The sequence below is a fragment of the Heteronotia binoei genome, chromosome 7 (genome assembly GCF_032191835.1).
Source record: "Heteronotia binoei isolate CCM8104 ecotype False Entrance Well chromosome 7, APGP_CSIRO_Hbin_v1, whole genome shotgun sequence".
Classification (NCBI taxonomy): Eukaryota; Metazoa; Chordata; class Lepidosauria; order Squamata; family Gekkonidae; genus Heteronotia; species Heteronotia binoei.
Genome location: NC_083229.1, coordinates 60,751,452 through 60,764,660, shown reverse-complemented (window position 1 = coordinate 60,764,660; position 13,209 = coordinate 60,751,452). Strand labels below are relative to the sequence as shown.

Genomic DNA, 13,209 nt, shown 5'->3' with positions numbered 1-13,209 from the left:
AGCGGGATTTTTTGTCCAGACCAGTTTTGAAGGGTGTGAGACTGGTATTTGCCCCCTCCCTTTGCACATAGCACAGGGGTAAAGTCAGTTTAGAGTTTGGAAGCATCATCTCTTCTGAGTTTTCTTTCCACTGGTGCTTTGCTTCAATAGCCCTCCCCCCCCCCCGGCATCTTTTTTTAAATACGTGTTTATTTAATATATTATACATACATATCGCCCCACAATAAAAAATGAAAAAAACCTTCTGTGTATTGAAGCCAGCATGAATTCCCTTACATGAATTCTCTCTGTGCTTCTCCTTCTTCCTCTTCACAGAAAATAAGTCACATGTTAACTTGGCAAAATTCCTGGCTACATATGGATCCACTTGAGTTCAGTAGCATATACTAAAATAGCCCATCTCAAGTATCTAACTAAGAGGTGACAGGGTTTAATAGCCTATTTTCTGCAACTAAAAAGCAGTAAATCTTGCAGTCTGTCTGGACATTCCTTCTTCTGCTCATTCTTCCCTTTAGCCTCTGGAGCCATGCCTATTACTTTTTTTGTGGAACTTTTATTCTTTCTTCAACAGTCCAGTTCTAACATCACTTTCCTGGGCATAAATCCTAATAACTAAGTAGGATTCTATTTGATAAGCATGGCACTGTAAGATCAGGCTACATGGATGACATAGTGTCCTTGTCATCCATGTAGCCTGATCTTTTGTACTCAAGAATAAGTCCTACTGAGTTCAATAAACCTTAACACACCCCAGGAAATATGCCTAATTAAAAAAAATATTTTTATGCATTAAATAATCACTAATCAACTGCAATAAATTCTTAAATTGAAAAAAAATGAAAGCATGCACTAATCTTAACATTACTACTTTAACAACCTCAGGTAGAACAAAGTTGGAGTCCAGCAGCGCCTTGTGGCCGCCACCACCTCCTGTGGCAGTGAATTCCACATGTTAATCACCCTTTGGGTGAAGAAGTACTTCCTTTTATCCGTTTTAACCTGTCTGCTCAGCAATTTCATCGAATGCCCACGAGTTCTTGTATTGTGAGGAAGGGAGAAAAGTACTTCTTTCTCTACTTTCTCCATCCCATGCATTATCTTGTAAACCTCTATCATGTCACCCCACAGTCGACGTTTCTCCAAGCTGAAGAGCCCTAAGCGTTTCAACCTTTCTTCATAGGGAAGGTGTTCCAGTCCTTTAATCATTCTAGTTGCCCTTTTCTGAACTTTCTCCAATGCTATAATATCCTTTTTGAGGTGCGGCGACCAGAACTGCACACAGTACTCCAAATGGGACCGCACCATCGATTTATACAGGGGCATTATGATACTGGCTGATTTGTTTTCAATTCCCTTCCTAATAATTCCCAGCATGGCGTTGGCCTTTTTTATTGCAAACGCACACTGTCTTGACATTTTCAGTGAATTATCTACCACGACCCCAAGATCTTTCTCATGGTCAGTCTCTGCCAGTTCACACCCCATCAACTTGTATTTGTAGCTCGGATTCTTGGCCCCAATGTGCATTACTTTGCGCTTGGTCACATTGAACCGCATCTGCCACGTTGACGCCCACTCACCCAGCCTCAACAGATCCTTTTGGAGTTCCTCACAATCTTCTCTGGTTTTCACCACCCTGAACAATTTAGTGTCATCCGCAAATTTGGCCACTTCACTGCTCACTCCCAACTCTAAATCATTTATGAACAAGTTAAAGAGCATGGGACCCAGTACTGAGCCCTGCGGCACCCCACTGCTTACCGTCCTCCACTACGAAGACTGCCCATTTATACTCACTCTCTGCTTCCTATTACTCAGCCAGTTTTTGATCCACAAGAGGACCTGTCCTTTTACTCCATGACTCTCAAGCTTTCTAATGAGAGGAGTGAAATAATGAAATGAGCTGAAACAGGAGGAACCAAATGTAATGTCTTAGTGATTGTTAAGGTGCAAGGAGCAGAACCGGGTACAAACATTTAGTAACCATAGCACAGGGGTAGTGGCCATTGTTAAAACGCAGAAACCGAAAAGAAATAACACGGCTGAACAAGCCATGGCAACAGTAAAGATTAATAGCAATTGAGATTAATAAGCAGCAAGTACGCAGGCGTAATCAAGTAATGAATATTAACTGACACACCCCACCTCGGGGAAAGGTAAATTTAAATGCACATGCAATGTATGTAACGGGAGGGGTACATATCAAGGAGGGGGTGAAGTAGGCGTGCCGGGTAGCCTGTACCCTCTAAGTACCTCAGCCTATGGGGAAAGGAGGAGGGACTCATCGGCCGGGAGTAAAGGATAAAATGGCATGTATGGAACTAATCAGGGAGCTCGTTGAAAAGCGACTCCCCTCTTTCTTGATATCAATAAAGTTGTATACTTCAAAGGAGACTCCCGACTGACAGCTCTTTTTCTTTGCATCTCCTGGAGGGGCCAGGGGAGGCATACAAATTGTCTCTAACACTAAGGAGCCTTTGATGTGGAACTTTATCAAAAGCTTTCTGGAAGTCAAGGTAAACAACATCTATTGGGTCTCCTTTGTCCACTTTGTTCACCCCCTCAAAGAAATGTAACAGGTTAGTGAGGCAAGATCTTCCCCTACAGAACCCATGCTGAGTCTTCCTCAATAACTCGTGTTCATCAATGTGCCTACTCATTCTGTCCTTGATAATGGTTTCTACCAACTTTCCCGGTATTGAAGTCAGACTGACTAGCCTGTAATTTCCCGGATCTCCTCTGGAACCCTTTTTAAAGATGGGGGTGACATTTGCTACCTTCCAGTCCTCAGGAACGGAGGCAGATTTCAATGAAAGATTACAGATTTTTGTTAGAAGATCCACAAGTTCAACTTTGAGTTCTTTCAGAACTCTCGGATGTATGCCATCCGGACCCGGTGACTTATTAGTTTTTAACTTGTCTATTAGTTGTAGGACCTCCTCTTTTGTCACCTCAATCTGACTCAGGTCTTTCAACACCCCTTCCAATATTAGTGGTTCTGGGGCGGGCAAACACTTCTCATCTTCCACGGTGAAGACAGAGGCAAAAAAATGCATTCAGCTTCTCAGCCATTTCCCCATCCTCCTTCAGTAATCCTTTTACCCCATGGACATCCAAGGGCCCCACTGCTTCCTGGCTGGTTTCCTACTTCTAATATATTTGAAGAAATTTTTATTGTTGGTCTTTATGTTTTTTGCAATATGCTCCTCATAGTCCCTTTTTGCCTGCCTGATCACAGTCTTGCATTTGATTTGCCACTTCCTGTGTTCCCTTTTACTAATCTCACTTGGACTGGTTTTCCACCGCTTAAAGGAGTCCTTCTTACCTTTTACAGCTTCCATTACTTGGTGCTTGGTGCTTTTTCAATTTGTTAATTTCAACATTTTCCCTACTGTATTCCAGCTCTGTACTACTTTGCATGCTTAACCACTGCTCACCAGTTATATATAGCGCTGCTCATTGTACCCCATTTTTAATCTGATAAAGTGTGCATGCACACCAAAGCTTACATTCTCAATAAAACTTTGTTGATCTTAAAGGTGCTACTGAACTCCAACTTTGTTCTATTGCTTTTTTTTAAACAACCTCTCTGCCTTTTTCATTTCCCCAGATGGTTTTCCCTCCTTGTTTTTGTTACCTTTATTTTCTCCTCTCCACCCCATCTTCTATATCATTCTTCCCTACTCACCCTTTGCTTTGCTGTTCAGAGGAAAAACTGATTTATAATGGGGGAGAGATTAGTGGACAAGAATTTACTTTGTAAACTCAGTGGCTTGCCAGCAGGGGGCTGCACTGCAGGCACCAAAAGATCACCTTGTCCAAATACTTTATCTTCAGTAGTATTATTCTACTGGCGTTGTCTTCTAGTGACAGAACCTACACTTTAAGAAGCTAACAGAAGCAATTACCTCCCCTGTGTCTTTGAGACAATTATCAGAAGATGGGGGGAAATGAGTGATTTTTAAATGTTTCTTTGTTGCGCAAAGATCCCCAGCAACAAAAAAGGAACAGCTTTTTACACTCACGTTCATTTCTTTGCTCAGTACTGTCAGCTGGTTCTGCTATAGGGCATATGAGAAAGAAAACTCTTAGGCTTTGAAAAAAGAAAGCTAATGAGATAAACAGAATAGTTACTCATCTATTCAGGCAATATAACTGAAGGCCATTTGAAATGTGATAATGGCTTAGATTCACTTGCATTTTCCAGGAGAAGTCTCTCTGATGGAGCACGTTCCGCTGGTGCAAGGAGATTCTGCTCATACAAGACCAGTGAGCTTTCACTGAGCTAAAAAGCAGTACTGCCAGAAGAAAACACTTTGCAGCCCTCCATAACAAAGGGCAGCAAGACTTAGGATCCAAACCAATAGTCCTACATTGAAAGTATGGCTATTTTGGAAACAACAGGCAATCTGTATAGATCACACTATTCAATAGCTACACACATATATACATATTTATCTTTGTGTATTTGCATGGGGTTTAATGATTGTGGCCTCTCAGTACCGATGCAATCATCACATGCAATAATGTACAGATTATATGCTGCAGTTAAAACTGTGTTTTTCTATGCAGGCTTCTTTTCATGATGAAATGGGCTTGAGATGCAGCTTAGTAGTACTGAACTGACTCCATAAATAAGCTTGAATGTTGTAAGATAATTAAGAACATAAGAAAAGCCATGTTGGATCAGGCTAATAGCCCATCCAGTTCAATACTCTGTCACACAGTGGCCAAAAAAACCAGGTGCCATCAGGAGGTCCACTAGCCAGGCCAGGACACTAGAAGCTCCCCCACTGCTGCCCCTCCAAGCACCAAGAATATAGAGGATCACTGCCCCAGAGAGAGTTCCATCCAGACCCTGTGGGTAATAGCCACTGATGGATCTCTGCTCCATATGCTTATCCAATCCCCTCTTGAAGCCATCTATGCTTGTAGCTGCCACCACCTCCTGTGGCAGATGAGATAAGTATTATATTTTACCTTGTAAGGTTTCTTCTGCTAAGGCCTCATAATAATGTTCAGTTACAGGTTCTCCATCTGGAAGAAGATTATAATTTCATATTTACAAGAGATGTAAATGTAAGGGGAAAAATGAGTGTAGACTTCACAGTTGCACATGATACAAATAAGCAGAGAGAAGGTGAGTCTCTCAAAGAGCAAAGCTCTTGCTAACATGCATTTGGAACAGTAATGGGCAACCCCCCCCCCCCCATCCCCAAGTTCAAACACAAAAGGGACCTGGAGAATTCCTATCCATGGGTTAGGGGAGAAGGGACGTTCTTCTTCTCCAATAATTTAACACTGCTCATAAAGAAAGCCTAACCTCCCACACTCCTACCTTGCAGAAATAGCTGTGGGCCCTACACAGAAAGGCAGATTGGCATCAGCCAGCTAGCCAGCCAACTAATAAGGCAGCTGCCTTTCCCTGCCTGTTTCCTCCCTACTTGTTTAATAAGGTGATGTTTCAATATTAAGATATCAGACTACCTGAGTACTTCATTTTACAGGGTGCATCTTGGATGCTGCCAAAGCATCCCAGGCATGGAAGAAGTGAAAAGGAGAAGGGGACAGTGGGGAGAGGCATCTCTAGTTCTGAACTCTCCTGGGTGAAGAGCGGGAATCTAATGTTACTTCTTTACTCCAATTTACCTCCCCTCAATCTGCATTTTCCTTCTCAAACTGCAGTTATTTTTAATGCATATTTACATACAATTTGTACTTCTATTCTCAAAGGATATAATTACAAGAGATGTAAATATATCAATGTCTATCCTTAACTGGCTTAAAAGCAAGCCAACAATATTCATTCCTTCTTTACTGGAAGTACAAATTCTTCTGGGTCTGCAGAGTACCAGCTTCACCTACTGCCTGCAGAAAAACTAAACATAAGAGACAGATCAATAGCAACTGCTCCTTTTTGAAGCTTTGCAGATTTTTCTTTGGATGATCTGTGCACAAGCAATGTTGCAGCAGACTTATGTAGGCACAAAAGCAAAAGGAACAGTTAGTAAAACCATCAACACAGAGTCAATATTTTTCAGTTTTCTGGATAAATGAGTGAAAGCTGATTTACCTGTATCCCGAGTTTCAATATAATCTTCATTTTCCATTTCTTTAAAAAAAATTACAATTAATAGTCTGACAGTGTCACAACAGCTATGAACCAATAAAGAAAAAGGAACAAATAATTTTAGTTTACTTAAGATGAAGCAATAAATACTTGAGATGGCAGCAACTGCTCTGGTCTTATCTAAAGAGCCATGCCGATTCATTAGTCTGGCACACAGAATTTGTTGGATTTAATTAAGATGATGAAGAAACCTAGGTAACAGATTAAGAGGATGCAGTTCCAACAAAGTCATTAATTTTCTTCAAACAGGAGGAGGAGGAGGGACATGCATGCATTCATTCCTTGGGAGATGCCATAGCCCAGGGGTGGTCAAACTGTGGCTCTTTCACACATATTGTGTGGCTCTTGAAGGCCCCACTGCCCTGTCAGCCAACTTGGAGAAGGCATTTATCTCTTTAAATCATTTATCGAAACTAGGATTGCCAAGTCCCCTCCGCCCTCCGGCCTTACTTGTGTGACCCGGAACTAACGTCATTGCGCCGGCAATGGCGCTCGCAGCCACTCTAGGCATTTCTGGGAAAACTCTAAGGTTTCCCTGAACGCTCTAGTCATTAGGGAGGGGAAAACTCTATTGTACCATAGAGTTTTCCCTCCCAAATGGCTAGAGTGTCTGGGAAAACCATAGTTTTCCCAGAAATGCCTAGAGCGGCCGCCGTGCACCAGCATTGGTGTAATGGCATCACTTCTGGGTCACGTCATCACACCAATGACGTCGGGCCAGTGGGTTGGGAACCTCCCGGGGGGGGGGAATCCCCGCCTGGACCGGGGTCTTGGCAGTCCTAATCCAAACCAAGGCAGCAGCTTGAAGAATGCATTTAAGGTTAAAATTGCTTTCTTTCCACCTCTCCCTCTCCTCTCTCCCCACCTTTCTCCCTTCCTCCCTCTACACCTCCCTCCCTCCTTCTCTTTCCTTTGGAGGTTCTCAAACATCTGACATTCCTACTTTGTGGCTCTCAGACATCTGTGGCTCTTTCAAACTGTGGCTCTTTCACACATATTGTGTGGCTCTTGAAGGCCCCACTGCCCTGTCAGCCAACTTGGAGAAGGCATTTATCTCTTTAAATCATTTATCGAAACTAGGATTGCCAAGTCCCCTCCGCCCTCCGGCCTTACTCGTGCGACCTGGAACTAACGTCATTGCGCCGGCAATGGCGCTCGCAGCCACTCTAGGCATTTCTGGGAAAACTCTACGGTTTCCCTGAACGCTCTAGTCATTAGGAAGGGGAAAACTCTATTGTACCATAGAGTTTTCCCTCCCAAATGGCTAGATTGTCTGGGAAAACCATAGTTTTCCCAGAAATGCCTAGAGCGGCCGCCGTGCACCAGCATTGGTGTAATGGCATCACTTCTGGGTCACGTCATCACGCCAATGACGTCGGGCCAGTGGGTTGGGAACCTCCCGGGGGGGGGGGGAATCCCCGCCTGGACCGGGGTCTTGGCAGTCCTAATCCAAACCAAGGCAGCAGCTTGAAGAATGTATTTAAAGTTAAAATTGCTTTCTTTCCACCTCTCCCTCTCCTCTCTCCCCACCTTTCTCCCTTCCTCCCTCCACACCTACCTCCCTCCTTCTCTTTCCTTTGGAGGTTCTCAAACATCTGACAATCCTACTTTGTGGCTCTCAGACATCTGACATTTATTCTATGTGGCTCATACGTTTAGCAAGTTTGGCCTCTACTGGCCTAGCCTTTGGCTCAGCTGCCAGAGGAGAATGGGAAGTGCAAAAACAGCTCTCGCAATTGGCCCAAGGGAGAAGTCTGAGAAAAATAAATTTAAATCCCTTGGCTTTCCCCTTACTACTATGGTTAGGAAATATGTTATGAAATACCACAAAAATGCACAGTGATTTTCTGCTGCAGCATCAAACACCATTTGGGTCTTTTCAATCACATGGGGAAGTGGGGGAGCTAGCTGGTTTAAAAAGACCTAGTCCTATGCTATTGGTTCCACTCCCATGACTGCAATATATACCAATAGGCCAGTCTGGTGAATTTTCACTTTGGACATGCAGCTATCGCACAATGCAGTGTGTGATCTACAAAAATTATTTTAGATGCTTAATTACTAAGAGCCAATTAATTCAAAGAGCCAATATGGTATAGTGGTTAAGAGTTTTGGACAATTCTCTGTAAGACCCAGGTTTGAATCTTCTCTTTTGCCATGAAAGCTCCCATGCTGAAGATGGGCCTTTCACACTTTTTCAGACTAAACTATCTCACAGGGTTGTTTTATGGATAAAATGGAGGAGAATATCATAAGCTGCTATGATTCCCCTTTGGGAAGAATGGTGGAGTATAGATGAATTAATTAAATAAATACGTTACGCAAAACATGTTTACCATACCTAATTTATGATCAACTCATAGGCAACTCATAGGCACAGATGCTTTTTTGTCATAAAGCCATAAAAATTTACCATGTTCATCCACATAATCTTGCTGTTCTTCACGTTCAGAAAAAGTTTCTGTAAATAAATAAAATGTTCATAGTCTAATTCATAAAAGTACAAAAGGTATCTACTACACATTGTCTAGAATCTGCATCCTGTTTGTTGTTCAGATGCTAGATATTTCCACAGACAGTCCTAAGTAATAATCAGTTGGCTAGAGCAATGCTCATTTAAGAATGCCACAGACCCCAAGAAGCACAGGAAACCTTGCAGCTTAACCAAAGCTCTGCTTTTGTGTAATGGTAGCAAATCTTGTAATGAGTGAAGAGATGTGAAGACACAATGCAGGATCAGAATGCACTAAATAATCTAGGAATATTCACTGCAATCTGATCAGATTGCTGGTTCATGACACAGCCAATTGCTTTACCACACTGGCCAGGAAGCATGCTGCACTATCTATATCATGCAGGCCGGCCTGTTCTCTTCACTAAAAATGAAAAGGACAAGCAATTCCCACCAGTACATGCATAAATTCTCTTCCCCAACCCCAGGTACTTCTTTACATACTGTGAGACATCCTGGCTTTTAATGCATTTTTTAAATATATCATTATGTATGGAACTTATGGAACATAGCTTAATATTAACTGAAATAGAAAATATTGTATATGTAACTGTAGTATTATTTCTGGGCCTCTGCCTAAAACCTAAACAGCATTCTTTCTCTATCTGGCAAGTACTGGTTAACATCAACTGCTGAAGTCAATTAGCATCCCAAAGTCTTTAAGCACTGATAGTGGCTGGGTCTAAGAACAGCATAAAGTGCCATCACTTTGAGGCACCCATTTGTTACATTCAAGGAAGACAAATGTATGACAGCCTTTTGGTACTAAGATGAGCCCATTCCCAGTATTGATATTTAGGTTGCTGGCACCAGCATGTCCCGGGTGAAACATATAGCGTTGAGATGCTGTCCTCCTGTTTATTATTCAATGTATTTTTATTGTTCTGATAAATGCCAGGGAAAGATCTATGTGTTCCTTGGTATGTAAATAACTGCTAATGAATGTAAGACAATCCCTATTTAGGGTATTCAATGGAAAGGTGCCAGGTCAAATGAGTGCCCCAGGGCTTTTTTTAAAAAAGGAACACACAGGAATTCAGTTCCGGCTGGTTTGGCATCGCAGGGTGTGGTCTAATATGCAAATCAGTTCCTGCTGAGCTTTTTCTATTAAAAAACTGTGTGAAACAATGGTGGTGTCAGGGGTGTGGCCTAATATGCAAATGAGTTCCTGCTGGGCTTTCTCCTACAAAATAAGTCCTGCCTGAACCTATTGACCAACTGTGTGATCTTTATTATAATACTTGTATCTAGGTCATATTAGGTATAAAACCTCTTGTTCTTCCTGTATTTGGCAGAGAACTGTCCGGTATTAAGGGATTTGGTGCCTTAGCACTGTTCTCTAATAAACATCAGTTTTCTTTCTTCTTCACTGGGACTCCAACTGTATGTTCCTTAATCAGGGCCTGGGGCACATGGGCCACAGGTGTCTGGAACAATACTTAAAAATGCTCTCATTGAGGCACTGCATGAAGGTTGACTGCAGTGATTTCAGCAGGGAGGTGCTTAGTCTATGTGATCTAAGAAATTTCCTCCTCACATCATCTTTTAAATCAAAATCATCTTCAGAGAGTTAGCAGTAGTTGCCTGGTGACAGAAATCTATTTTTCACTCTCTCACACCCTCTTCCTCCCTCTCTCCCACTGGAGAAAGACAGGAATGACAGATGCAGCCCCTCTCCCCACATAGAAGGCCCTCCTAACATGACTACATATTTGTTAGAGAAGCCCCTTGGTTTGATTATAACCATCCCTGGATGGCTGAAAGATGATCATTGGATCCCTTTAACACAAGAATATGCTACTGAAACACTCGTGCAAAATGAAAAGTAGAGTACAGGATGGATTTTAAATTACACAAAAAGAGCACAATATAAACATAGAAAAAGCTCAAGACTTGTGTTTGATACCTGTTTCATGCACAAGAGCATCTTCTAGAGTTAATTCACTAGCATCTATAAAAGACAGACAAAGTCAGTATACTGTTTTATTCAAACTACCATTGACACAATGGGGAAGGTCAAAACTACACCAGCTTGTTCTCTGTTTTGTGCATCAGTGAGCAGGTCAACAACAACAACCCAGAGATTGTTAATAACAATCCACAGTATATTCCTACTATCTCCATCCTCCCAGTTGGGGACCCCTGGAATAAAATACTGAGCTCTGGAGACCAGGCTTAAACTTCCTATTTACCTCTGAAGCTTCTGGAGCAGCTTTAGGCAAGACACAGACCAATTTCCCACTCACCTTACACTGCTCTCACATTCCTCTTCTCAGCAGAGCTTCCTTCCGATTTCACGCTATCTGCCCCAGGGCTGCAACTAGTGTCGGCTTTTCATGCGGCAAACAGAAAACCAGTTTCTGTTTGCAGTGTGAAAAAGCCAATGCTAATTGCAGCCCTGGGGCAGATAGTGTGAAATCGGAAGGCATCCCTGCTGAAAAGAGGAACATGAGCGAGGTAAGGTGAGTGGGAAATTGGTCACAAGGCTTCAGTTTAATGGTGTTAGATTAAGTATAAAAATCCTACATAAAATACTCTTTTAAAATCCTATGTAGGCCACCTTGATTTCCTCAAGAGAAATGGTAGGATAATAAATGTGATACATATACTGTTAATAATAGCATACTGACGCATACATGACTTTTATGGTATAATGCTTATTTTGCATCTCCATACTACAGTGAAGTACATAAAAAATTACTTCGTAGAATATTAACTAAAACAAAACTATCTCACTCACTAAATCAAGAGTTTAGAAGAAATCTAAAGCTTAGCCTCTCTGACCCCATTCCAACTTTCTATTCGTTATACCTTACTAGCAGTGTACATTTGATTCTACCCAATATTTAAAAAAGCCAGAAAATACTTCATCAGTAAGAACATAAGAACATGAAGCCATGCTGGATCAGGGCATTGGCCCATCCAGTCCAACACTCTGTATCACACAGTGGCCACTACACACACACACACACACACACACACACTGTAGCTAATAGCCACTGATGGACCTCTGCTCCATATTTTTATCCAATCCCTTCTTGAAGCTGGCTATTCTTGTAGCCGCCACCACCTCCTGTGGCAGTGAATTCCACATGTTAATCACCCTTTGGGTGAAGAAGTACTTCCTTCTATCCATTTTAACCTGACTGCTCAGCAATTTCATTGAATGTCCACGAGTTCTTGTATTGTGAGAAAGGGAGAAAAGGACTTCTTTCTCTACTTTCTCCATCCCATGCATAATTTTGTAAACCTTTATGATGTCACCCCACAGTCGACGTTTCTCCAAGCTAAAGAGCCCCAAGCGTTTTAACCTTTCTTCATAGGGAAAGTGTTCCAAACCTTTAATCATGCTAGTTGCCTTTTTCTGGACTTTTTCCAATGCTATAATATCCTTTTTGAGGTACGGTGACCAGAATTGCACACAGTACTCCAAATGAGACTGCACCATCGATTTATACAGGGGCATTATGATACTGGCTGATTTGTTTTCAGTTCCCTTCCTAATAATTCCCAGCATGGCATTGGCCTTTTTTATTGCAAACGCACACTGTCTTGACATTTTCAGTGAGTTATCTAAAACGACCCCAAGATCTCTCTCTTGGTCAGTCTCTGCCAGTTAACAACCCATCAACTTGTATTTGTAGCTGGGATTCTTGGCCCCAATGTGCATTACTTTGCACTTGGCCACACTGAACCTCATCTGCCACGTTGACTCCCACTCACCCAGCCTCAACAGATCCCTTTGGAGTGCCTCACAATCCTCTCTGGTTCTCACCACCCTGAACAATTAAGTGTCATCTACAAACTTGGCCACTTCACTGCTTACTCCCAACTCCAGATCATTAATGAACAAATTCAAGAGCATGGGACCCAGTACGGAGCCCTGCGGCACCCCACTGCTTACCGGCTTCCACTGCAAAGACTGCCCATTTATATTCACTCTCTGCTTCCTATTAATTAGCCTGTTTTTGATCCACAAGAGGACCTGTCCTTTTACTCCATGACTCTCAAGCTTTCTAAGGAGCCTTTGATGAGGAACTTTATCAAAAGCTTTCTGGAAGTCAAGGTAAACAACATCTATTGGGTCTCCTTTGTCCACATGTTTGTTCATCCCCTCAAAGAAATGCAACAGGTTAGTGAGGCAAGATCTTCCCTTACAGAACCCATGCTGAGTCTTCCTCAATAACCCATGCTCATCAATGTGCCTACTCATTCTGTCCTTGATAATGGTTTCTACCAACTTTCCCGATATTGAAGTCAGACTGACTGGCCTGTAATTTCCCAGATCTCCTCTGGAACCCTTTTTAAAGATGGGGGTGACATTTGCTACCGTCCAGTCCTCAGGAACGGAGGCAGATTTAAATTAAAGATTACATGTTTTTGTCAGGAGATCCACAAGTCCAACTTTGAGTTCTTTCAGAACTCTTGGATGTATGCCATCTGGACCTGGTGACTTATTAGTTTTTAATTCGTCAATCAGTTATAGGACCTCCTCTCTTGTCACCTCAATCTGACTCAGGTCTTTCAACACCCCTTCCAAAATTAGTGGTTCTGGAGCGGGCAAACA

The 13,209-nt window shown here is 42.3% G+C and overlaps 1 protein-coding gene across 2 annotated transcripts in view; it reads right to left on the bottom strand.

The window, feature by feature from the left end:
- Nucleotides 1-13,209, bottom strand: part of LOC132575182 (aspartyl/asparaginyl beta-hydroxylase-like) — a 172,213-nt gene that overhangs the window by 128,320 nt on the left and 30,684 nt on the right. The window contains exons 6-10 of one of the 2 annotated variants that reach the window (XM_060243715.1): nucleotides 10,549-10,593; nucleotides 8,544-8,591; nucleotides 6,074-6,112; nucleotides 4,981-5,037; nucleotides 4,026-4,061 (exon numbers count right to left, since the gene is read on the bottom strand). In XM_060243715.1, the coding sequence (XP_060099698.1) occupies nucleotides 4,026-4,061; nucleotides 4,981-5,037; nucleotides 6,074-6,112; nucleotides 8,544-8,591; nucleotides 10,549-10,593 (225 nt within the window). The remainder of the gene's footprint in view (nucleotides 1-4,025; nucleotides 4,062-4,980; nucleotides 5,038-6,073; nucleotides 6,113-8,543; nucleotides 8,592-10,548; nucleotides 10,594-13,209) is intronic. The other variant, XM_060243716.1, reaches the window with a different exon arrangement.